General features: G+C 38.0%; 1 protein-coding gene across 1 annotated transcript in view; it reads left to right on the top strand.

The window, feature by feature from the left end:
• The window catches only part of SMC1B (structural maintenance of chromosomes 1B), a 42424-nt gene extending 16356 nt beyond the window's left edge, over positions 1-26068 (top strand). Inside the window, exons 10-25 of the mRNA XM_062009584.1 lie at positions 2139-2324; positions 5298-5477; positions 6580-6726; positions 7368-7505; positions 8001-8117; positions 10425-10531; positions 10995-11136; positions 13134-13279; positions 14513-14666; positions 16065-16148; positions 17010-17166; positions 17857-18011; positions 21111-21262; positions 21489-21558; positions 25588-25698; positions 25961-26068. Of these exons, the coding sequence (XP_061865568.1) occupies positions 2139-2324; positions 5298-5477; positions 6580-6726; positions 7368-7505; positions 8001-8117; positions 10425-10531; positions 10995-11136; positions 13134-13279; positions 14513-14666; positions 16065-16148; positions 17010-17166; positions 17857-18011; positions 21111-21262; positions 21489-21558; positions 25588-25698; positions 25961-26068 (2154 nt within the window). The remainder of the gene's footprint in view (positions 1-2138; positions 2325-5297; positions 5478-6579; positions 6727-7367; positions 7506-8000; positions 8118-10424; positions 10532-10994; positions 11137-13133; positions 13280-14512; positions 14667-16064; positions 16149-17009; positions 17167-17856; positions 18012-21110; positions 21263-21488; positions 21559-25587; positions 25699-25960) is intronic.
• The last annotated feature ends 224 nt before the right edge of the window (positions 26069-26292 follow it).

Below are 26292 nucleotides of genomic sequence, written 5' to 3'. Positions count from 1 at the left end.
TTAGCTTCCAGAAATAGATAGCTGCTAAAAGAATAATTTTGGTCTCGTGTGATTTAATTATGTTTATTCTTTTTTATTTTTGGCTATGTTGTCTTTTGTCCTCAAACATTTTTTACTTATTTGTTGTGAACAAGTGAATGGGAAGGTTAGCTGTAAAACCATTTATTCCAGAAAAAATGCCTCTTCTAAAGGACAACTTTGCTTAGGCACATGAGATTTTTATGTTACGAAATGATCTGTCTTTTGCTCATAAGTTACCAAATTACTTAAATTACTCATCAGTAATGCCATTAATTGTTTTGTGAATTACTTCTGAATTATCAGCAGATGTTAATTATTTTATGAGTTATATTTACATGTTTTTGTTGACACTTAAAAACATTTACTCCAACATTAGAAGCCATTCCAAATAAAAACTTTTTAATAAGTCTAATCAATTGAATAGTTGTTCTCTGAGTATTTCTCAGCATAGTCAATCCTTTTTGACAGTCAGTTGAGGTGTACAAGCTTTTTATGTTTAGAATGTGGCCCATCCTTGCTTCCTAGTGCTGCCATAAGAACATAAAAAATAAAATGTTTTAAATTGTTCTTTGCTTCTTAGCTTTTTGCAAAACCTCTTCAGAGACTGGCAAGTATCTGATCTTGTTATTTTCTCAGGAGATTAAAACATTTGCTTTTCAGCTGTTCTTCAGAGTTTTTTTATCCATGTTAACAAGATATTCCAAAACATCAAAAACATGTTTGGTATATATCTTTTTGCTCACTCTGTGTTGTATCCCTGTTTGAAAGAACTGGATCAGACTGGTGATACCTTGCTGACTTAGGAGAGAACTGGTGTTCAGTCTGTTCTCTGTCATTTTCCTTCAGCAGCTGCAAATTTAAGAATACTTACAGATGTGGTAGTTTCTATCAAATAAAAACCAGATAAGTCAATTTGGTTACATAAATTATCCTGTTACAGAAAGTCAATGATATCTGTTTCAGTTACCTTTGTTCCTGAAAAGTTTTCCCAGTTTTCCCAGAACCAGTATGTGAGGCAACAGAGTTTCTTCTGAGCTGCTCTTAACACTATGGAGTGCAAATTCCAGATGACTTAATGCAATCTAAATTAAAATCTTGGGATGGAACTGGTCATGACATATGTCATCTTCTGGTCCTCTAAGTACTCAAAGTAGAACTGGAGGAAATATTGGTGTAGGTTTCCTGGATTTCCTGGGCAAAAATGTCATACTGCTTCTAAATATTTAGTTCTGATGTGCATCTTAAAGCTCCTGTTAAAACATTTTTGTAACAGTTGGTGAACATTCCAGGTACTGAAATAGCAGTAATGTAATTCCACTGCATGAGTGGTGTGTGCATTTTGATGGATTTGTCTGATCAAAGCGAATTTTGCAGCTCATTAGATTTTTTACAATTTAATTTTCAAAATGGCATTCCTACATTGGTAGTTTAAATTGTCAAGATTGTTGTTGTTATAGATTCAGTTGGGCTGTCAATATTTGTTTTCACAGAAATCCAGCATTCCATCTGGACTTAAATCCCTGTGTCTGAAACTATATAGATATGCTGTGTAGTTTTGCACATCTGAAATGTCACAAATCTGAGCTGCAGATAGAAACAACCAAGTAGATGACACTGTGTGAGAAAACCAGGAAATTAAATACCTTTGAAATGTTGGGCGTTATCCATGCTTCTACTGTTTTTCAGAAAAAGGAAAACATTTGTCAAGAGAAGGGTAGGAAAATAGATCATAGTAGGCCGTGATTTGATCTACTGTAAATTATCTCAATTATATAATTCATGAGATAATGCCACATAGAACTCTTACCACTTGTCTTCCTGTTCTCATGTGTTTACATTTGATAAGAATAAAACTAGATAGGCAAGAGGAGACCACTAGCTCTATGTCAACAAGCAGAAAAATAGTTCTTGCAAGAATTCACAGGTTATAATGTTCAGACATACTTTGCAATTTGGACTGTTGACTGCTACAGTTTCTGATATACAGCCATTGTTAAGGGTATCTTGTATGAAGAAATATTATTTGGTATCTAAAGTAAAAATAAAACATTATTATTATAATATAAAACAAATATTATTTGACATCTATTAATACTTCTCTATATTTTTATCTTAAGTTTGGAAGACTGCTTGACCTGTGTCAGCCTATTCACAAAAAATACCAGATTGCTGTTACCAAGGTATTCAGCAGATACATGACTGCTATTGTTGTTACCACTGAAAAAACAGCAAAAGACTGCATTCAGTTCCTAAAACAAGAACGAGCTGAACCTGAAACTTTTCTTGCTTTGGATTACCTTGATGTAAGTACATTTCTCTTTTTCCTGTCATCATCAAGTTAATACTCTAGTAAATCTTGCTATTGGCTCATTTAAGCTTAATTAAAATAGACTGAAGTGTTAAGGCAAGACACATACAAGGGGAACTTCATGAGGTTCCTGTCAGCCCATTACTCCAGTCTACTGAGGTCCATCTGAGTGGCAGCATGACCATCCAGCATGTCAGAAGTTTCTCACAGTTTTGTGTCCTCAGCAAACTTACTGAGGGTACATTCTCCTCCATCATCCAGATAATTAATAAAGATGTTAAACAGAATCGTTCCCAGTATTGACATGGCTATCTACTGGCCTTCAACTGGACTAACTTCAGTTGGTGGATGGGGTGCCATCGACCACCCCATTTTGGGCCTGTCCAGAGACTTTTCAATTCATCTTGCCATCTGTTCATCCAGCCCCTATTTCGTCAGCTTCTCTATGAGTGTCTTGTTGGAAACAACATCAAATGACTTACTCCAGTCTAAGTAGACAATACCTACTGGTGTCTCCTCATCATTTTGTTGTAGAAGATTGTCAGATTGGTCAAGCATGATCAACTTGGTGAATCCATGCTGACTACTCCTTTAAGACTTTCTTGTTTTTCATGTGCCTGGAAAAGGTATCTAGGATTAGTTGTGCCACCACTTTTCCAAGTAGATCCCAAGAGATCAAGGTGGGGCTGACTGTCCTGTAGTGCCATGAGTCCTCTTTCTTGACCTTTTTTTAACACAGAAGTGACACTTGTTTTTCTTCAGTCCTTAGACACCTTTCAGTTGCCATGATCATTCAAAGATTATGAGAGTGGCCTTGCAATGCCATCAACTATCTCCTTTCAGTACTGGTGGTTGCATCACATCAGTATGTCACATTTGCTTAAACATTCCCTGACCTTAACTTCCATTAAGGGTACATTTTCCTTGTTCCAGGCTTCCCCTCTGGTCTCAAACCTGACATTTCTGGTGGCTAGTCTTACTAGTAAAGACTGAGATGAAGAAGGAGTTAAGTACTTCAGTCTCTTCTATATCCTGTGTCACCAGGTTCCTTGCCTTACTCAGAAGCAGACCCACATTTTTGGTACTCTTCATTTTGGCACCTTACAGAAGCCATGTCTTTGACATCCCTTGCCAGAATTAATTCTAGCTGGGCTTTGACTTTCCTAACTCCATATCTGCATGCTTGAGCTATGCCTCTGTATTCTTTTCAGGTTACCTGTCCCTATGTCCGTCTCTGTGTACTTTGTTTTGTGTTTGAGTTTTGCCAGGAGCACCTTGTTTATCCATGCAGGTGTCTTGGCATTTTTGCCTGACTTCCTGGGATGTTTGCTAAGGCTGGAGGAAATGGTGCTTGCATTAGCCAGTATTCGTGGGCCCTTTTTCAACTCTGGGGCCTTATCCTATGCCGCTCTGCTGAGCAGATGTTTGAAGAGGCCAAAGTCTGTTCTCCTCAAGTCCAGGGTTCTGAACTTGCCTTTTGCCTTGCTCCCTCTTCTCAGTATCCTGAACTCTCCAATCTCATGCTCACTGCAGACTGGGCTGCCTTTGACCTTCCCATCCCCAGCAAGCCTCTCCTCGGGGATGAGTATGAGATTGAGCAGAGCACCTCTCTTCATTGGCTTCACTCTCACTTGAGTGAGGAAGAGTAGCGAATATTGGGGTGATTCAAGTCTCCCATGAAGACCAGGGCCTGTGAATGTGATGCTGCTTTTAGTTCTCTGTAAAAGGCCTTATCCACTTGTTTTTCCTGGTCAGAGAGCCTGTAGCAGACACCCACTACAATGTTAATTTTACTTGTTCTCTCTTCAGCCCTTACCCATGAGCTCTCAGTTGGCTCATCATCCTTCCCGAACAGAATTGCATGCATTCTAGCTGTTCTCACATACAGGGCAACTCCATCTCCTTGTCTTCCTAGGCTGTCCTTCCTAAAAGGCCCATAAACCTGCAACACCCCACTTGTGGAAGCCATGCCCTCACATCTCCCTGATCCCAAGAGGATTGTAGCCCTGCAACTACACACTGATCTTTAGCTCACCTTGTTTATTTCTCATGCTGCATGCATTAGTGACTTTCATTTCATGTGGAGTGAAATAGGTTGTACAGATTTAAGGACTATTGTATATACAGTACATGAAAACCAGATCTGTTTCAAGTCTTACAGTGACTGAGACCCCCATTCTGTACAACCTATCCCTAGACCACTCAGATTTTGACATACTTCCATAGAACTATTTTGGTCTGAAAAGACCTTTAAGATCATCAAGTCTAACCACTAACCTAACACTGTCAAGCCCATCACTAACCCATGTCCCTCAGCAACTCCTTTATACATCTTTTAAATATCTCTAGGAATGATGACTCCACCATCTTCCTGGGCAGCCCATTCCAGTGTCTAACAACCCTAACAAGAAAAGGTTTCTCCTAATGTCCAATCTAAACCTCCTCTGGTGCAACTTGAGCCCCTTTTCTTCTGTCATTCATTACTTGGGAGAAGAAACCAGCCCCCACCTCACTACAACCTCCTTTCAGGTAGCTTTAGAGAGGGATCCTGTCTCCTCTCAGCCTCCTCCAGACTAAACAAGCCCAGGTCCCTCAGCTTCTCCTCATAAGATTGTGCTCCGGACCCATGGCCAGCTTTGTTGCCTGTCTCTGGACATGCTCCAGCACCTCTCAATGTCCTTCTTGTAGTGAGGGGCTCCAAATGAGCACGGTATTCAAGGTGTGGCCTCACCAACACTGAGAACAGGGAAATAATCACTTCCCTGGTCCTGCTGGCCACACTACTCCTGATACAGGTCAGGATGCCATTGGCCTTCTTGGCCATCGGGGCACACTGCTGACTTCTGTTCAGACGGCTGTTGCTCTACACTGCCAGGTCCCTCTCTGCCTGACAGCTTTCCAGCCACTCTTCTATACCCACTTTGCTATTACCACAGAGGTTCTAAACACCACTTATTTGTTTTTACAGGTTCAACCAATCAATGAAAAGTTGAGAGAGATAAAAGGAGCTAAAATGTTGGTGGATGTTATACACACTCCTTATGCTCCACTGAAAAAAGTGATTCAGTTTGTGAGTGAGAATGGCTTGGTCTGTGAAACAGTTGCAGAAGCAAAAGAAATAGCGTTTAAAGGACCTGTGAGGTTGAAAGTAAGAAGCTGAAGTTTGTTGCATGTCTTTTTCATTGCAGTTATGTATTTGAGGCCATTTAAATAATTCTTCTGTAAACATTCACAAAGTATTTTAGATAAACACGGAATGGTACTACTCTGTCTGGTCTATTCCCACATAAATAAACCCTCAGATATTTCATATGAGTACATTTTTCTCTGTATGTTTAAGTGATTTCCTGGAAAAGGGAGGCAAGTTAATGCTCATGATGAAAAGAAGGAAGAGGAAGGAGGGACAAAACTGTTCTTGAGACTCATTTCAAATCACAAACTTTATCTTGTTAGATTTGCTGTGAAAAAATGCTTTCAAAAGTTATTTAAAATATGTCAGGATCTCTTGGTTGTAGTTGTAGACTGTGCTGAGGACTGGAAGCTTCTCTGTTGCTTCCTGCAGCTCTTTCTTTTTATCCACACTTCTATTGCTGTAGACAGTCTGTAAAGCTCTTTTATGCATTCAGTAAGGCTTGTAAAAATCTCAATTAGAACAGCTTTAAGTTGAAGGTGAATGTGAAATCGTGTTTACTGGGAATTAAATTATGTCACAAACACTCATGCTCTTTACTGAAATCAGAGAATCACAGAATGTTAAGGGTTGGAAGGGACCTCAAAAGGTCATCTAGTCCAACCTCTTTCCAGAGCAGGACCGTCTAGAATAGGTCACACAGGAAAATGTACATTTTCTGTTAACAAATAAGTTGTTTTCCTTTACTCCACTGTCACATTTCTTGGTTTGCTCTACCAAGCCAGACATAACCTTCTAAGTTGTATACACAATACACTTGCCAGTGTACACACAAATGTCTCATTTAAATTTCCTAAATTCAAGGACATCATAGAATTTAATTTCCTTTTCTGATCAGTTGGAATAATACCAAAATGTGCCTAGTACCAAGAGACAACAGACTTTTTTTGTGGCTTCGTGTATCTCACATTAGCAAGTTTAGAACAGGAAAAAAAAACTGGAGTCCAATTAAAATGTGTTGCTTGTTTAACTACCATATCTTGGTGCACTAGTTCATGAGAGATTTTTGCTGCTTCATGTTCAAATGTATTTGATTTTAATTTTATTTTTTTTCTTCTAGACAGTGTCTCTTGATGGAACTTTGTTTTTGAAATCTGGAGTGATTTCTGGAGGATCAAGTGATTTAAGAGTTAAAGCTAGATCTTGGGATGAAAAAGAAATAAGTAAGATGAAAGAAAAAAGAGATAGCTTCGTTAATGAATTAAAGGTAAGTCTTTTAAAAAGCACTTCACTGCAAAAGGCATAAAGGAGTAAAAGTATGTAATTTAATTCAGCTGCGGGACGATGATTTTCTAAAGAGGCGATTTTCAAACTTACAGAAGATGCAGACAGAACATAGCAGCTGTTTATCCTCTTCTAGTTAATAATAATTAGCTGTGGGTCTCTGCCCTTAGTTAGTGTGTTGATTCACATATCACAGATGTGGAGAACCCAGACAATGTTGATACAAGTTCCTTCAAGGAAAAAGAACTGTTGAAAGTACCTGAAGACTTTTAGTGAAAAAGGTAATAAATTCGGTCAGCATGGAAATATTTGCGTGGACCAAAACCTGTGGGTGCGAAACGATTTGTCAAACTTTTTGTTACTTTGGAAGAGGGATAGAACAGAACCATAGGCATTTGTCTATGCTGTCTTTAGAGACATACTCTGTACCTGCTCCCTTTAGAGAAATGAATCTGTTACAAAATGACTATTGAATATGAACAGTGCAATCAGCGTTTACCTTGAATGAGGCCTATGTCAGTGAAGCTAGCTTTATGTTAGTGCATAAATCTGAAAAATGACTAACTTACAAATAATTTCCCTTTTGTTTAAAATGCTTTGTCTGCCATCATAATACTTTTCTAGGACTTAATGAAGATCAAACGTAAGGAGCCTGACTTGAAGCAGTTGCGCACTCAGTGCCATGGGACTCAGATACGTCTTAAATATTCACAGACTGAATTAGAGCTTATTAAAAAGAAAACTCTTGCTAATCTCTACGTGGTATAGTACTAAGCCTTTATCATTTTCATATTTAACAATTCTATTTTTTTTACCTAAGCTGCAGTCACTGGCAAAGTAAATGCTACCTCCTTGCATGTTTTGTTTTTTCAATTCAGGTTAAGTTTTACATACAGCAGTTATGACTGAGGAATTAATACATTTGTATTTGAAATTACAAAGCAACTCACATAAGGCTTTTTCTGTTTTAAATTTTAAAATTCAATTTCTAGCAAGTTTAGTTTATCATTTAACAACCTTCAGAAATCTGTAAGTCAATATGCACTTTAAATGATTTGTACATAATTTGCTTTTCTGCTTATTAAAACTGTAAACCTTGCATGTAAATTGGTAATAATAGTGGGTAAGTGGCATTTGAGAAGAAAATACCTATCAGAAAAATACAGTTAATCTGGAGTAGAGCTGTCTCTCAATTTCTAGAAACTTGCTTGTGTTTTTAAGAATAAATATGATCTTTTTTCCATTATTTTTACCCAGGAAAAATCAAAACTGGAAAGTGAACTGGTAAATATCAAATCTCAGCATGATATACTGAATGAAGTAGTAGCACAAAGAAAATTAAAAATAGAAGAATTTCAGAAAAGAATTAATGAGGTAATGCTTTCTGTAACAGTTGTGACAGCTTATGCACTTCTTTCTGTCCCTGATGACTCTTAGAGCTTGGACAACTTTTAATTTTATAAATTACTTATTCAACAAGAGTTATAAGTTGCTCCAGCAATCTTCTCCCATTCTCTACCTTTCTTACCAAGGTAACTAAACAGAAGTACACTTTCATGTTATGTCTATCAATCAGTTTCTTAAAATAAAAAATCTGTGACTTTCACAAGCCAAACACAAACACAGCCAACTCAGTCCATCTACTACTTGAATATTAACTGAAACTTTGCTTGATATGTACGCGATAATTTCATTTGAATATATAATTTAATTTCATATGAGAATATCATTGAGTTTGAAGATGTGAGTGTTTTCCACCAACTTTTCCTGTTCTGCTAATAAATATGTAGTATTGAGCAGAGACAATCCATCAAAAGTCACAGCTTTAGAGCTGTCAGTGCAAATATTCACTGTAGTTCAAATCCCAGAAAACCACTCTCTAGGTCTCTGGGGTAAAATTTGACATGTATCAGCTTATTCTTTCTCAGGCTCTAATGTCCAAGTTCTTTGTAAAAAAACTGTAGTTACGTCTTTCAAACAGAATGGTAGGACTTGGAAGTGACCTCTAAAGATCATCCAGTCCAACACCCCTACTAAAGCAGGTCCACCTAGATCAGGTCACACAGGAACACATCCAGGTGGGTTTTGAAAATCTCCAGAGAAGACTCCATATGCTCCCTGGGCAGCCTGTGCTCCCTCGCCCTCACAGTAAAAAAGTTTTTCTTTAAGTGGAACTTCTTGTGTTCCAACTTCTATTCATTACCCCTAGTCCTGTCACAGGACACTACAGAGAAAACTGTTGCCCTGTCCCCCTGACATGCACTTTTCAAATACTTGTAGGTATTAATGAGGTCCCCCCTCAGTCTCCTCCAGGCTGAACAGCCCCAGATCTCCAAATCCTGCAGCCTTTCCTCATAAGATGCTCCAGTCCCCTGATCATCTTGGTGGCCCTGTGCTGTACTTTCTCCAGAAGTTCCCTGTCCCTCTTGAGCTGGGGAGCCCAGAACTGGACACAGGACTCCAGATGAAGCCTCACCAGGACAGAGTGGAGGAGGAACAGAACCTCCCTTGACCTGCTGGCTACGCTCTTCTTGATGCACCCCAGGATGCCATTGGCCTTCATGGCCATGAGGGCACGTTGGTGGCTCATGTTAGGTTTATTATCAACCAGGACTCCCAGGTCTCTCTCTGCAGAGCCAGGTCACAGAATCACAGAATCTTAAGGGCTGAAAGGGACCTCGAAAGATCATCTAGTCCAACCCCCCTGCCAGAGCAGGACCACCTAGAGTAGGTCACAGAGGAACTCGTCCAGGTGGGTTTTGAATTTCTCCAGCCTGTACTGGTGCATGGGGTTGTTCCTCCCCAGGTGCAAGACTCTGCACTTGTCCTTGTTGAACCTCATGAGGTTCCTCTCTGCCCAACTCTCAAGCCGGTCGAGATCCCGCTGAATGGCAGCACAGCCTTCTGGGGAATCAGCCAGTCCTCCCAGTTTGGTGTCACCTTTGCCCAATTAGATTTTTAAATTAAATCTTTAGAACTGCTTTTTGCTGAAGCTTTTCTTAGTGTATACTGTATAATTAGGAAATGAGAAATTTTGTAGCAGTTTTTTTTTCTTGTGGCTTTGCTATAAATGGAATATAGTAATTAATTTTTATGGATCACTGGAAAGGATTTAAATTAATAACACACCAACAAACCTGGTGTATCTGATTCATGTCCTGTATACTATTCATCTTTCTCTTCTTCAGTCAATTTGGAACAACAGACAAATCCAAGGAAGTTGGTTGCACTGTAATAACTTTCAGTTGTCTGTGGAATGACCAAGTGCTGTCAAGATCAGAGTTAGTTTTTGCAGATCAAATGCCTTGTATCTGGCATTTGTACTGAATGTGTTATTTGAAAATTGCAAGTACAAATTATTTCTCAGTAGTTCAGTTTGCTGTTTCACAGAATCTCACAGAATCATAGAATGGTAAGGATTAGAAGGCACCTCTAAAGTTCATCTAGTCCAGACTCACCTCGATCAGGTCACACAGGAATGTGTTCTGGTAGGTTTTGAAAACCTCTAGAGAAGGAGACTCCATACCCTCCCTGGGCAGCCTGTGCCAGGGCTCCCTCACCTGTTCCCTAAAGTAACTTGGAAATCCAGGCTGTAGCATGAAGTGATTGTCTAAATACTTTACTTCCATGACTTGCAAAATAGCATAAACATTTTGTTGCTCTGTTTCTATTTACTCAAAGGCTGAAGATGATGTATTCCGGGAATTCTGTGAAGAAATTGGTGTAGAAAATATTCGCTTGTATGAACAAGAATATGTGAGACAACAAGAGGAGATTGATAAGAGAAGGTGGTATTTGTACCTGAAATATATAAAGGGTATTTGTATTAGATTGGGCACACTTATAAATGAGTAACTCCATCACAGGAAATACCACAAAACCATAGAAGACTATAAAAGGTTACATTAACACTGCAGGGGTTAATTAGCAATTGCCCAGCTCATACTTACATCATTTACGGGTATACTACGGAACTTCTAGGGTCACATTCCATATTGAATATGGCCACGCTGTTTCTTTGTATTGTGTTTTTTGAACTGTCATCCCTGTATTTTTCTAACTTCCAATATATCCACAGGATGTGATGTAGTGGAATTGATGATCTAAATGTATGCAAATTTTTGTATTCACATAGAAGATATACAAACACTGTCTAAACAGTCAAGGTGAAAATGCATATTGTAGTAACCAAAAGTCACAGGTACTAGCCTGCCTTATAAGTGTTGGTTTGAAATACTGTACTTTGACTAGACTGGAGTTTGAAAATCAGAAGACACGACTAAACATTCAGCTGGAATATAATCGCGACCATCTACAAAAATTAACAAATGCAGTCAGCACGTTGAGGGAGACCGTTCTTAAAGATGAAGCTGAGATTATTGAGCTAAAGAAGGTAATTGTCATGTAGATATATATAATAAAAAAAATCTGAGACTGAGAGGAAGGAATGCACTGAACTACAATATTGAATTAATATAGTTGATACTGTTGATTAATTCTAGGGCTTAATTCGATGTTTTCTTTCTAAGTGTTAAAAAAATGCACTGCGTGTTGTCATTAAAAATTAAACTTGGGGCTAGTCTATGTACAGTGGTTGATTGTGTTTAGCTTACATGAAAAAGCAACATATGACTACAGATAAAACAAGTAGCATGTGGCTGAGATTCTTTAGAAGATTTTATGAGTAACAGCAAACAGCTTTGGAGCTTTGCATTAAAGTACTTCACGGCCACTAACAGATTTAAAATAATTCTATGAAAATTAAATCTTTAGTTGAAGCTGTATGTATGGGCTCCTCCTTCATAATGTTCTTTATTAATATGTAATTTTTTTGTTGTGTTAATGTTGCCTGTTAAATAAACTATGCTTGCGGTGCACTTGAAGCTGAAGGAGAAAAGATGTGTAACAGAACTTTGAATAATAAAAAAAATGTTAAAGGAAGCCTACAAGAAAGCTGCAGATGGGCTTTTTACAAGGGTGTGTAGTGATAGGTCAAGAGGCAATGGCAGGTAGATTTCAATTAGAAGTAAGGAAAAAGTTATTTACTATGAGAGTAGTAAGACATATGAACAGGCTGCCTAGAGAGGCTGCGGATGTGAACATTGGCAGTGTTCAAGGCCAGGTTGGACAGGGCTTTGAGCAACCTGGTCTAGTGGAAGGTGTCTCTGCCCATGGGATTGGACTAGATGATCTTGAAGGTCCCTTATGACCGAAACCATTCTGTGATTCTACAAAATGTTAAACTGACACAAAGTGGGCAAAAAAAATCCACATGCATTGTTTGAGCTCTGTGTTTTAACGTGAGAAGACATGTATTTCTGACACAACAATAGATCTTTAATCATGCACAAAACCATGTTTAACTTCATATCTGTGTGCACAATTCTTCTAAAATATGACTTTGACCAAATTCAGATATTTTTGTCTTGGAGAAGGATTGTATCGTATTAAATTCATCAGTAGGTCTTGATTAGATTGCCATAATACTAGTCTCTTGAGGACTGTCTTCATGCCTGTAGCTTTGGGTTTACTACATTCTAGCATAGAATCATAGAGTCATTTTGACTGGAAGAGACCTTCAAGATCATTGAGTCCAGCATTTGTCCCAGTCCTATCAACCACTAGACCATTTCCCTAAGTGCAATATCCACCCATCTCTTAACTTCAGGGATGGTGACTCCAGCCTGACAGCCTGAGTTCCAATCCCTGACAACCCTTTCAGTAAAGAAATTCCTCCTCATATCCAGCCTGAACCTCCCCTGGTGCAACTTGAGGCCATTTCCTCTTGTTCTATTGCTTGTTACTAGGGAGAACAGACCAACTTCTGCCTCACTACAACTTCCTCTCAGGTAGTTCATGTAGTTTTCAGGTAGCACCTAATTTCTAGCAATTTAGCAGTGATGTGGATTATCCAGGGGAAGACTCTGCTATAGTACCTCCACAGCCTCTATGTTCTCTGTGGATTACATCAGAGTTCATCGTTAATGAACAATACTTCTTAAAGGATTTCACGTTACCTTAGATGTTGCTAAATATGTTGTTGATACACAGCAGATGGGATTCTTCTTGCAGGGCTAAGCGACTAACTGATGAAAAGGGAGTAACCTACAGATCTTAGGCATCATGGGATCCCTCCCCTGTTTGATGGTTTTATCATTTAGTCTGGTAATCACAAAGCTGAAGCTGTCTGTGTCTGTATATACAAAACATCTGGGTCTTCGTAGGTATAAAACAGACTGTTTATCCAGTGCCTTTCAGCTTCCGTGCTGTAACGCATTTGAATGTATTGTAATAAGTTTAAACTTGCAATTCTTTCTTTCTTTCTGTATAATAAAGGTTCCATATCAAGATTTTTGGTGAAAGGTTACAAGTGTAAATATTTCTATACAGGATGAGGAAAAGCATCTAAAAAAAGTGAATGAAATTGTGGAGGAGCAGCAGCATCTTAAGGATAGATTAAGTGCTCATAAATCTAAGGTTATAAAAGCCCAAAATGAAGTTGAAGAGTTCAGAAAGACAGTGTTTACTGTTAATAGGTAATTACTAATTGCACTCCTGGGAAAATGACTAATGTAATAATATTTAGAAGATTCTTAGTAATTGAATTGAATTCTTCTTATTCTCTTTGCTCGTAAGAAATTCATTACAGACATGGCAATTTGCACTTAGAGTGTGTATTGGTTAAAAGGTGTTTCTAATTCAGTATGTGGTTCCCAAAAGTAATGTGAACAAGATTGGATCCTGAGAGCAATCCTATAAGCCACACAAAAAAGCATAACATAATCTACTATGTGTTAGGTCTCATGATTTCTGGTAAATGTGTAGTAATTTCTGATAAGTATATATTAGCTTACAACTTGATTAGGGGGGCATATTAGATTTGCTGGTAGTTTAATATTTTTGAGTTGTACAGTTGGTTCAATTAGTGAGAGATGGATCTGTTTCTGACATCAGTGTTTTCATTTTCTCCTGAACTTTCAAGGGTTCAGTACCTTAAACTATTATTCACTTTTAAGTCACTGTTTTTTCCTCACTGTTCTTTTAAATCATCAGCTTTGGGGACAAGTTATGCTACAGTTTTCTTAACGCTTGCTTATTACTGATGTATTTAATGTCTCTTAATTGGGAGCCTTTATATATAAAAAACAACAGGTGAGCTAAAAACAACACAGAATGGCTAGGTAAACTTGTGGGATTTTATATAAACTCATAGATTGTATGCCTGGTATTTCATTTTACAGTGTATAATTTTAACCAGAGAAGACTGTTATGTCTCTGCCCTATTTAGCAACTTGATACTGTCAAAGGAATTCGGTGCAAAGAATCAAGGTGTATTTTGAGTAACAATAAAAGGTACTTGATTAAATTTTAAAAGGATGAAATCCCATACCTGTTCAGCAGAGCTGAACAGAACAGAGTTTGGCTGTAGTTGGGAAAGGTGGATATTTGAGTACAGTGTACCGTGAACTTGGCAGTATACCAAAACTACACCCTTTTACCTTGCAACATAGTTATCAGTTAATACAGGACACAGAGCCTTAGCTTGTGTGCTAGATGAGTGCATGGTTCCCAGCTCTGTCTTGAGTAATCTGGGAGAATGAAGGGGATGGAGGAAGTGAAGTACCATTTTCCTGTATATTTGATGGAGATTATAGAAGGAAAAAGCCTTTTTTTGTGCTTGGTAACTGTTTTTCACGCTGTATGGCCGTGGATGTTATTGGCAGCAATGCTTCCACTCTTTAACTGTTTTGTGCCTTTTGGGTACTTAGGGAAGCTACAAAATTGCAAAAGGAAGCTGCAGCTCTAGAAACCTCTCTAGAAGATCAAAGATTGAAACGACATAATATGCTTCTTGAATGCAAGGTGCAACTCTTGAAAATAAAGCTTCTGTCTGGATCACTGGATGACATCAGTGAAATAGAGGTACTTAATATATTTTACAGAAGATAGATATCACATAGAAGCAATTCTTTGGTCTTGAATAGAAGACACACACTTTTTCCTTACAGGACTTTTTTAACATAATAATGTTAAAATAAATACATAGTTCTCATGTGTTCAAGCCTCATGCACTCAAGAGAAGGATTTTTGGTTTTGTAGACAGAAATATTTTTTGCAAGTGTTTTTGCTTGTGCTTGAAATATATTCCTGTGAAATATGTAAAATCACTGTGGTACAAGAAAATTAGTATGGAGGGATATTCTAGATACACAGAATACATATATACATGTAGGAGGACGCAACAGTCAATTCAGAAATGTAAATAAATATGACACATATATGGACTAAGATACTATTTGGTTAATCATCCATTATATAAATGCTACCTAAAATAATTTTTCTTTTCAGTAGATGTAGATATTCACAGAAATCACAGATAGGCTAAAATAGAAATACTCCTGCTGTCAGAGGATTGACTCTCATTATTTTTCCAGCACATCTTTTGTGAGGAGAAATTAAACTTTCTGCACTGTTGCAAAAGAAAAGAGCTGTGGATTTTGAAGGACTTGTAACAAGCCTGTGAATTTGGAAAGGAGTCTTGTTGACCTCATTCCTTAGAAAAGTACTTTTCTTGAAGAATAGGTATGAGTCAGTGGGTCAGAAGACATAATGAAGGCAGTGAGGTTAGCAGTCTTTGAAGGGAAAGGACATAAACTGCTAATCATCAGTTTGTAGGCAGCTCAGCTCTCACTGTTTATGAATAAAGAAGAGATGAAACCAAAGCAATAGGCAGTAGGAATAACAACTTAGATTCCTTCTTAATATCACTGAGAAAACTGGTAGGAATTGCTAGCGAGAAAGAATCTTGGTGGGAAAGAGACTGATAATGACATGCAGACCATGTTTCATTCAAAAGAAAGTAGCTATCTGAAATCCAGGGTTACAGAAGTCAGAAAAGATACGCTGCTTATGCCATACAGAATTGAACCCACTCAGAGGCCAACTGAGTGGAAGAAATGCCTCAACTTCCATGTTTCAGAGCCTTTCCTTGAAAGGGGATTGAATTAACGTGGGAATGTAACTCTCTCCAATCAGACTTATAGTATGCACATTGTTCTAAATATATTGCAAATAAATTACTGCTGCTGCCATCTTGGCTTCAAGCTGAAATTAGCAGATGTTTTCATCTTTATAGAAAATGTGCTTTTAAAAATTAGACTCGTAAGATCTTCACTAACTGCTCCATTTTGGTTATGGAATAAGTTTACCTCATATCATGTTGCCACCTTCTTCTCATTTTATATCCTTTTAATGTATTATTTTATCAGTTTAAAAGTTAACTGGCATATTTCTGAACTGGAATATCATTCATATTTGTAGCTAGGAGCTGAAACTATGTCAAGTATATATGAAAGGGAAAGGGCAATTCAGATAGACTACAGCAGTCTAGCAGAAGACCTGAAGGTAATCTTTTTTTGTTTGACATTATTAGAGGTCAAGGCATTTTTTTGTATTTAAAATATTTCATTTGTTGCAATTACTTATCCTTCACCCTAGACTTTAATAGAAACACAGTTAAGCCTAACTGCAAGTGTGTGTGTTTTGATTTTGCAATCATTTGCAGCACTAATGTATGGGGTTTCTGTATAGGTCAATTTCCCATATAACTAAATTGAATTTAAAGCTTAGCTAAGCTATAAAAATGGAATGGAGGAGTGCTAAATATAACTCTGATTTTCCCTTCTACCTTTAAGTTCAAGCACTACAGGTTATGACTCAAAACTCTATAAACCAATGATTGACTGTCAGGGGGATTGTACCTCCTTCTTTCTGAAGTATTTTCAGAGACTGGGACTTACCATACTTGCCCCTGTAACAGTCCATTGGGTCATGTTTTCTAAGCAGTCCTTTTTTTATTTTTTTTTTACTTTTTACTCATAAGGAAAATAGTTAAATGTCAGAGGTTAGGTACAGAGCAAGGGATGAGTCTGTCATGAAACTTGTCTCCAAAAATTCGTGAAGTACCTGTTTTCAAAGGTTTTATTTACAAATCACATAGTGAAGCCAGACGATCCTCCTGTTGTGTTATAACTGAGACTTCTAGGCAAGGGAATTTGCTGTCTGGTTTTAAAGATCTGTGGGACAATGCTTAGGACCTTAGTAAATTTGTTCTGAGAACTAAGACTCTGAGTGGAGGAGTTTGTTTTATTGTGTTTCTTGTTAAATCTATTAGTTGAGTATGAGTGCTTGCCATACTTGTTGAAATGTCCTGGCCTAAAAGCAAATTTTATTGCTTTAGTGTGTGGCTTTTTTTTTTTCCTGTAGGGCTTAAAGTCTGATAAAGAGATAGAGGATCATCTGAACCAGATGCAACAGGAAATAAAATCTAAAACAGATATTTTAATGCAGATGGCTGCTCCAAACCAGAAAGCAGAAGGGAAATTACAGATGTTTCGGGACAAGTTACAAAAATCAGTAGATGGTAACACCATATCTTTCACGTTAAACTCTTTTGTGAGAATTTTCACCCTAATTAAAATTTCCTTATCTGGGAAAAAAGGCTTTGCTTCTTTTAGATGTTAAGGTATTTTTTTGTGTTCAAGTCTATTAACATACACTTTACTAGACAGTAGCTTATTAAAATACAGTTTGAATGATTGGAAAGAAACTTTGTTGACCACTTATTTTCTAAAAATTACCGACTTTAATCATTAAATTATTTATTTTTTTTCTTAAATAACCTAAGGAACATGCATATGTTGTCCAGAACTCAGACAAATAGGATTACTGCAAAATTGTGAGTATCCTCAAAGAGCATTGCAAATATTAACATATTAAGGAAACCAAGGAGTTCTGAAGTTGTAGCAGGTAAATGCTGGTGCTGCTTAAGCCTACTCAGCTTACAGAAGGGAGCAGCAAAAGAATTTTGTTCATTGTTCCAGATGAACGTAGTGTAGAGGAGATCGAATACATCCCAAATTCTCTGGTTTTGGGGCCTCCATTTGAAATCTGGAAGGCAATTCATAATATTGGTATGGACCTTTTATGTGCATTAGAATTTTCTGCTGCAATAAATATTGTCCTTGATGCTTACTACAGTACACAATATATATTTCTTTTGTGTATTTGCTTAGAGGCTTATTATGGAGTAATCTCAGTAATTTTTTTTCAGAGTTTGAGACCAGCAGAAGGATGGCCAGTATGTGCAGGCAAGAATTCGAACAGGTGAAAAAAAAGAGATATGAGCTCTTTAGCCAGTGCTTTGAGCACGCCTGTGTGGCTATCGATCAGATCTACAAGAAACTTTCCAGAAACAGTAGTGCTCAGGTGTGTCATGTTCTTAGGTGCTTGACTTAAAAGGCTTACTTATCTAGAGTAAGAGAACTTAGTAACACTTTCAGTTTCCAGAGACAGTTTTAGTTTTGAAGACGAAAATTACACAAATAATAAAGATTTCAGAATTTTAGGGTCAGAGGAGGAATAAGTAATATGGCAAAGCAGGCTTGACATTCGACAGAGAAATGTGATGTGAAGTATTAACAAAATTGGGAACTATGAAATTTGGGTTAGTTTTACTCTTTGTATTTAATGAACTTGCAAATTACCATGACACAAATGTGAAATATATTCAAGTACTTCATTTAAAAACAATCATTAGTATAGATAAAAAACATAGATCACTGTTTCAGTGCTAATGTTTTGTAAGAAGTTTTGAAGCTCTTTATCCTCCACTTAAGTAAGACAGATTTAACTATGTTCACAACTTTTAAGAAATCTCTAGAAATATTGTGTCATAATTGTGTTAATCTTTGCTAGCACTCCATTATTAATGCCAAAAGTAAAGAGGAAACTCCTAAAGAGAAAACTAAATGCTTTGGTTATATCAAATTCTATGGATAGTTGAATGTTTAAAGGGCTTACGCTTAAACTCCTCACCGTCTCAAACTTCAGGTTTTATGTTTTCCCTTGGAGTCAGATATCAAGTGAACACCTTAAATATCTTTAAATATATCCTTTCTCGTTCTAAGTTAGACAGGATAATAAAGCCTTTTTTTCCTTCATGATTCCTGGGCATGTACCTCCTCCCCTGGACTAAACATCAGGCACAACTTGACTTTGCATCGCTTTGCAACAACCAGTGTTGTCCAGATCCATTGTAAAAAAGAATTACTTGAGTGCTTTCTTACTGAGGTCTGTGATGCTGTGCTTTGATTTGAGCCACTGTGGTAGAGAAATTATCCTGTGATTAGCTGGGAAGCTACAACTGCCTATTGCATACTAATATAGCAGCTAAAGGAAGCTGGTGGAAGAGAAATTGCAGTGGAAGAGAAATAATTGCTAACAGAGGGGTAGCTAAGGAAGGGAATAGCTCTGAGTTTTGCCATTGGAGGAGATGGCCTAGATTGTAGCTTGAATGGGTGCTTTTTAAGCAATCTTAAAGTTTTTCTTACATTAAAATGTATTTGTATTAAATACAATATTAAATTTAATACTTCTTCATATTAACATATTAAAAATATTTTTTAAGAATCCTTTACTATCCATTCCAAAAAAAAGAGAAGCTTTGATAGAATCACAGAACCACGGAACGGTAACGGTAGAAAGGAACCTTTAGAGATCATCCAGTCCAACCTCCCTGCTTACACAGGCTCACCTTGATCAGATCACACAGGAACATGTTCACGCAGGTTTTGAAAACGTCTAGAGAAGGAGACTCCACACCTTCCCTGGGCAGCCTATGTCAGAGCTCCCTTACCCTCACAGGAAAGAAGTTTCTCCTCATGTCCAAGTGGAATTTCTTATGTTCCAGCTTGTGCTCATTATCTCTAGTTCTATCACTGAACACGACAGAAAAAAGACTCATGTCGTTCTCTCGACACTCACTCTTTAGGTATTTATAAGCATTGATAAGTTCCTCCCTAGTCTTCTCTTCTCCAGGCTTAAACAGCCTCAGGTCTCTCAGCCTTTCCTCATCAGAGGGATGTTCCAGTCCCCTGATCATCTTGGTAGCCCTCTGCTAGACTAGCTCCAACAGTTCCCTGTCTGGGAAGCCCAGAACTGGACACAGGACTCCAGATGAGGCCTCACCAGGGCAGAGTAAAAGAGGAGGAGGAGAACCTCCCTCAACCTGCTAGCTACACGCTCCTTGATGTATCCCAGGATGCTATTGGCCTTCTTGGCCACGAGGACACATTGCTGGCTTATGTTCAATTTATCGTCCACCAGAAGTCCCAAGACTGAGTTAGTTTAACTTTCAGAGATTCTGGGCTTGGAACATTTCTGCACTGAATATATTACTCAGTAAAATTTATCTCGCCAGCACATTGTGTGTCTGAAGTACTTTAACAGAAAGTACTGCCTAAGAAATTTTATGTACACAGATTCACTGCTGAGTTTGCCACCACCTTTCATATCTTGATGAGCAAAGAATATATATACCTTTGTTAGCTTTAAGATGTTTTTTTCCAACAGGGTCTATACACCCAAAACCACTCCGTTGCATGGATAGACGCAGTGGCATAGAACTGGGAGTTGCATTGCAAGATGTTTGATGTGTTTATAGCCCTAAGAGCATTGTAACAGTAATGACAGACATCCTCTCCACAGAGAAAAGAGGAAAATACACATACCTCCAACAGAACAAAGATACTGCAGGCACTATGTCACACTGCCAGGACTATTTACTTACACTATTATTTACTTTAAAGCAAGGTACATGTAGTGTTTTGGTTTGGCTTCTTCCAGCATATCTCTGATCTGAGAGGAGATATTTGAAATGAGTGCCCACTATGGAAATTTTTCTTTTATCTGTATACTTTTATGCAGAGAAGAAGATACTGTTATTATGTTATTTTCTCTTCCATTTAATGGGAAAAATAAACAATGTATCCATTACTTTATCTGTCATACTTTTGAACAGTTTGGTAAAAGGACCATTCCTTTCATATAATACCATTAATTTTTAAACCTGGAAACCAGGATACAAAGTATAAAGAAAGCTTACCTATATTAGAATCTTTCTCCAGTTTTGTAAAACTAACCTTGCACCAAAAAAGTGTAATTTTGGAAGTAAATTTCCTTCCAAACCAAAAAGAAAACTGCTTATTAAGTGTAAAATTGTAATTTTAAAAAAATAAAATAAAGCACATAAAAGATGCAAAAAAGCAAATTTATGTAGTAGTTGAAAGTTTTTAAATAATAAATATGTGGAGCTATTCCAAAATGGTTTCGTTAATTTGCCTCCTGGCTCATGGGTTGTTAACAAAGGCACATTCATTGGGAAATTTTGCAGTGCTGCTCTCCAGTGTAGATGGACAGGCGAAAAGTAAATTACAAGTTTCAGCGCTAGCTCAGTCAGTGTTCAAAACTAAAAGATAAATGGTTCTATAAATGGCACTATTAATAATGAAATGCATGCATTTCCAGGCATTCCTTAGTCCTGAAAATCCTGAGGAGCCTTATCTGGAAGGCATTGGCTTTAATTGTGTGGCTCCCGGAAAACGCTTTTTGACAATGGACAATATGTCAGGAGGGGAAAAATCTGTGGCAGCTCTGGCTCTTGTGTTTGCTGTACACAGGTAAAAGAAATATTATTTTCTTGTCCAAGGATGTGGTGGGAAGAATGACAGTGTTACACTTTGTTAAAAAAACGAGTCTGCTACTAGTGTAAGACTGAAGCCCTTATTCTTTAACTGTCATTACTTCTTATCAACATTTTACAATAGAGTAAGTGAATCTCTGAATTGAAATGTTTCTCAATATGTTTGTATCTATAAATGCAAAATGCTGTCTTGTCTTCTACAGTTTTCGGCCAGCACCTTTTTTCGTTTTAGATGAGGTAGATGCTGCCCTGGATAAAACAAACATAGATAAAGTAAGTCGTTGCCTTTCACCTTATCCTTTTATCGACAACATAATGATACCTTTTTGTGGAAGGAGGGCTACGTTTCATTCCAGGTTGTTGGACTGTAAAGTGATCAATCACACTCTCTTAACCTCTTGTAAAATACACTCGGTTTAGGATTGAAACTATGATTGTGTGAGATGTTACAATAGAGGTAGGTTCAAATTCATAAACCTAAGTGTATTTTAATAAGTCTGCATACTGTGGAGTTGAGAAAAAGAGGTGAGGAGTGTGGCAGTATGCCACACGACCACAAATGGTACAATCTGACATGATGGTCACTTGTGAATTGCTGATTGGGTTTGAGTCCCTGTACCTCCAAGAAGCAGAAAAGAATGTATCTACATGTTGAAGTCAAAATCATTCTACCATCAGAGTATTTATATAATTAGCCTACTAAATATTTTTACATGAATGCCATGTAATTAAGGGCCATCACTCCCATCATTTGAGTCACATGAATTCTTGCTTGATTAAAATATCTTCCTATCCTCTTTACAATTTCCCTTTCCCTTTTTGCTGATAACTAGTCACTGTAGCCAAAACTTACATTGGAATGCAAACAGTAAAGGTTGCCAGCTGTAGATGTCAGCCTCTGGGAGGAGGGGACTCAGTACTTGAAGACTATAGGTACGAGAGGAATCAAAAAGAACTTCACATGTGCCTGGATATTCTTTAGTGAAAACATTTATTTCCACATAAAGTAAGATCAAGCTGTATTTCCACTTGCATTAATAGTGATGTTAGTCTTAGTAGAGCCTCACAAACAAAAGCAGTTTATAAACATCAAGCTTTTTTCTTTCCTAATGGAGTTAACTGTGATGTACCAAGTACATCAGAGTCTGCTGGGAGGGTACCTCTGTAGTAGATAGCCGGGGAAGCTCTACCTGGCAGGTAGAAATACTACATGGAGTTTACTGACTCCTCATGGTATTGTGAAAAGTGTTTCCCTGAAGCCAAGTTTCTTCAGGATTCCTTGAGATGCAAGTGCCTGAGGGATACTTGGCACCCCCTATTTCAAAGCAGGTGATACGCCCCAAGCTTGTTTTAACTCAGTGTAGCGTATTTCAGGAACACCAGATTAGGCCTAAGGGGACTGGGATGAAAATAACTACGTGAGCTTTAGGGCTTGTCTTTCAGTGACATGACTAGAAACAAGGAGTACGCATCAAGTGATCACAAGACATCTCTATGATCTCAGCTTCATAACAGGATACTTTTTCTGGTTATTAGTATTTCCCTCAGGATCATTATGAGGTGACATAGAGTTGAAGATCACGTGCTCAGGTTAAATACCAGTATTGTGTTTTCTGGATGTTACTCTTGGTTCTGGAGTCAAATGCATCAGGGCTGGTGACTTACAGTTACACAGGCTGCCTCTAAGCTTTCTTCTCTGCTATCCCACTATATACTGCAAAATTTCACATTTTTGCCTTTCATCAAAGCTGCAGTAGATTAGGTGATTAGTACTGTCTCTCTAATAAAATCACAGAATCATTTTGGTTGGAAAAGGCCTTTAAGAGTCCAACCACTAACCAAACACTTCCAAGTTCATCACTAAACCATGTCCCTCATCAAACAGCAGTCCTTCATGGCTCTGTCTGGAGCTGGGCTGGGGTCCCAGATGATCCTTAACAAAATTGCAGGTCATTATCTGGCTGACTTTAGTTTATCCATGTAAGTTCCTGTTGCAGTTATCGAAGCACCAGTCCTCAATTACGTATAAATTCCTTTAAGTTCATGATTTCTAGTTTGATACCAACTTTCCATAGAGACTACAGATGATGCATTAGCACCGCTGATGAGAGACACGGTAATGAGGCACTTTGGATCAGTTTGCCCTACATAGAATCAGAGAATCAGAGAACTGGAAGGGACCTCTAGAGATCGTCTAGTCAAATCCTCTCTGCCACAGCAAGTCCACAGGAACACATCCAGGCAGGTTTCGAAGACCTGCAGAGAGTGAGACTCCACATACTCCCCGGGCAGCCTGTGCCAGGGTTCCCTCACCCCCACAGGAAAGAAGTTTAAATGGAACTTTTTGTGTTCCAGGTTCTTTCCGTTACCCCTTGTCCTGTCACTAGATACAACAGAAAAAAAATGATGCTCCACCGAGTAGGGTCATTTGTACTTTATACCTAAGAATATGCTAAGCAGTGTTCTTCAGAACACTATACAAAAGAAAGCTATTTTTTATTTTATGCAACTGAGTTTCTCAGATCAAGCATGTTTCAAAACTGGTTTACTCTTCTTCAGATAAAAGTCATATTTGCAGCCCCTGAAAGATGGTCATATGGAACAGTTGTTGGCCAAATGGTTCCTAGGCTTATATAACCCTCACTTGGTAGTTTTATTTACATGTGGTGTTTTTTTACATTGCAGTATTTTTATATTATGCAAATATTTCATTTGGTGCATGAGCAGTGCAAATGTATGGTTTTTTAAGGTGTATATCCAAGAAAATAAAGAACATTAATGCAGAAAGTTTAAGTATTCTAAGTTCTGGTCTAACGTATATTTACAAAAATAATATCCATAAACACCACTTTAAGGCCAAAAAGCTAGTAAACTCAGATTACATATTAGGATTAACCCTGAAACTGCAGTAGTAGTCTACATTAAGCCTTTAGTTAAATCCTTGGGGCCCATCTGATCTGACTGGGAAGCTTCCTGCTTTGATTTCAGCTTCTACCCATTTTGTATCTGTTTTGACCAGAGACGTCTGTCTCCCACACAGCTGCATAGCCCCTGTCCAGAATGTCCCCTTTGGCACACTGCCCTTCTGCAAGCCCCTTTCCTGCCTGCTGGATAAGCAAGCCCCTTTCCTCCTGCTGCGTAAGGAGGTGCAGCAAGCAGGGCTTGGGGTGGGAATGCTAAAAGGGCTGCCCCTTTCACATAAGCAACATGAAACAGGCAACCTGTGATCCAGGCTGTGATGGGTAATGTGCCTGGAGAGCAGCTGCCCATGTAGTGCAGGAACAAGGTGACAAAATAATGGTTTCCTAGAAAATTGTTTTCGTTGGTCAACATCTATCTAGGTATTATTATAAGGAGAGTTATATTATTCTTGGAAGAACGTGTGAAATGTCTCCAATCACAGAATGAACAAAAGCAAAATTGCAATTTTCTGCAAGTATAATTAAATTAATGTTTCTGTGCACCTGGGGTCTTTCCTAACTCTTTCCTTATCTGTAAGATACAGTTGTGACTGGAAAGCACCAACAACCAGAGGAACAAAATATTGCAAGTGAGCAGAAACAATACACAGAAAAATTACACATTGCTACTATTCTCTGGTATCCAGGTCTTATGCTTAGCACCAAGTCTTTTTCTTTCCATTCTTTTAGTTTAAGGATTTACTAAAGCATATCTAATTACACTGTAAAATGAATCTGAATTATATGGCTAGTAAAGGCAGTTCTTCCATTAAAAAATGACTACCATATCACGTAGCTATTAACTGTGCAGACCAAAGTCTAATTAAAAATAAAGTGGTTTTCCTTCATTCAGCATTTCATATATTGTGGGACACTGCCGTATTCACTCACCAATTTGCAACTTAGCATTTGCACCTATTTTGCAGATGCCTTAAAAAAATATTGCTATCTGAAGTGAACTAATATGGGTCTAAGATCTTCATATACGGCCAGTAACAACCTTTTTGTGGGTTTTTTCCTTATTCTAGAATTTCCCTCTTCCTTTGTAGTTATATTGAGTATTTTTCATCATCACTGGCCAACACTCCTATTCATAGGAGTGAATTATTCTTTTCTTTCATCTGTGTTTGCAAAAAGCAGCAAGTCTGAGGGGTTGATTTACACCAGCCATAGCATCTGTCTTAAGATCATTTTGTTTCTCATTTTATCCTGCGTATTTCATAGCTGAATTACTGAATTCTGCAGCTAACGCAGTCCAGTCGTTTCCTCATCATTCCCTAATCACAGCAGAGTTTGGTTCTGCCAGCACTAACTTACTGAAGTATTTGGCTTCTTTCCAAAGGTGTCAAGTTTCATTAGAGAAAAGGCACGTGAACACTTTCCAATTATAGTTATATCTCTAAAGGAAGAGTTCCATGCCAAAGCAGACGCGTTGATTGGAGTGTGTCCAAAGGTAACAATTAATTATTACCAAATTTTGTTGAATAAGACATACTGGGTGTTGTTGAAGTACTGATGTACCCCTTAAGTGCTACCACAGTGAATTTTGTCTACATCATTGTGTTACTGGACTTGAACTACTTTGTATTCAGAAATAATCTGCAGGTATTGGCTCTGGTAAGATCATCTTGGGGACTCAGGCTCATTGTTGTACCTTACAGTCATTTCTGAAATGCTGATTTCAACTAACAGAAATGTTTTTTTCCCTTCCTCAGCGTGATGGCATTATGTTCAGCCGGGTACTGACCTTGGACCTCACTGAGTATCCTGATATCGATGAGGAGGAAAGCGAGTTCTCCAAACGCAGTTCTGTCTCAGCATAAAGCACAGATGGTTTTGAGGCCAGATGACAACAGCAGCAACTGTGTTTACAGCTGACTCTTACAAACCTGAGTTTGAATGTGGCTAGTGGAGGTTGTCAGGAAAATGTTTCCCTTTCAAACGAAGCATTTCTCTAAATTACCAGAGGAAGTAGCTGTTTTTCTTCATTGATACAGTTTTGTTAATGAGCAGAGAGCCAGAGGTGATTTATGAAAGGCGTATGTTC

Source organism: Colius striatus, chromosome 1 (assembly GCF_028858725.1).
Source record: "Colius striatus isolate bColStr4 chromosome 1, bColStr4.1.hap1, whole genome shotgun sequence".
Taxonomy (NCBI): Eukaryota; Metazoa; Chordata; class Aves; order Coliiformes; family Coliidae; genus Colius; species Colius striatus.
The sequence above is the reverse complement of the archived record's forward strand: the minus strand, read 5'-3'. Positions and strand labels throughout refer to the sequence as shown.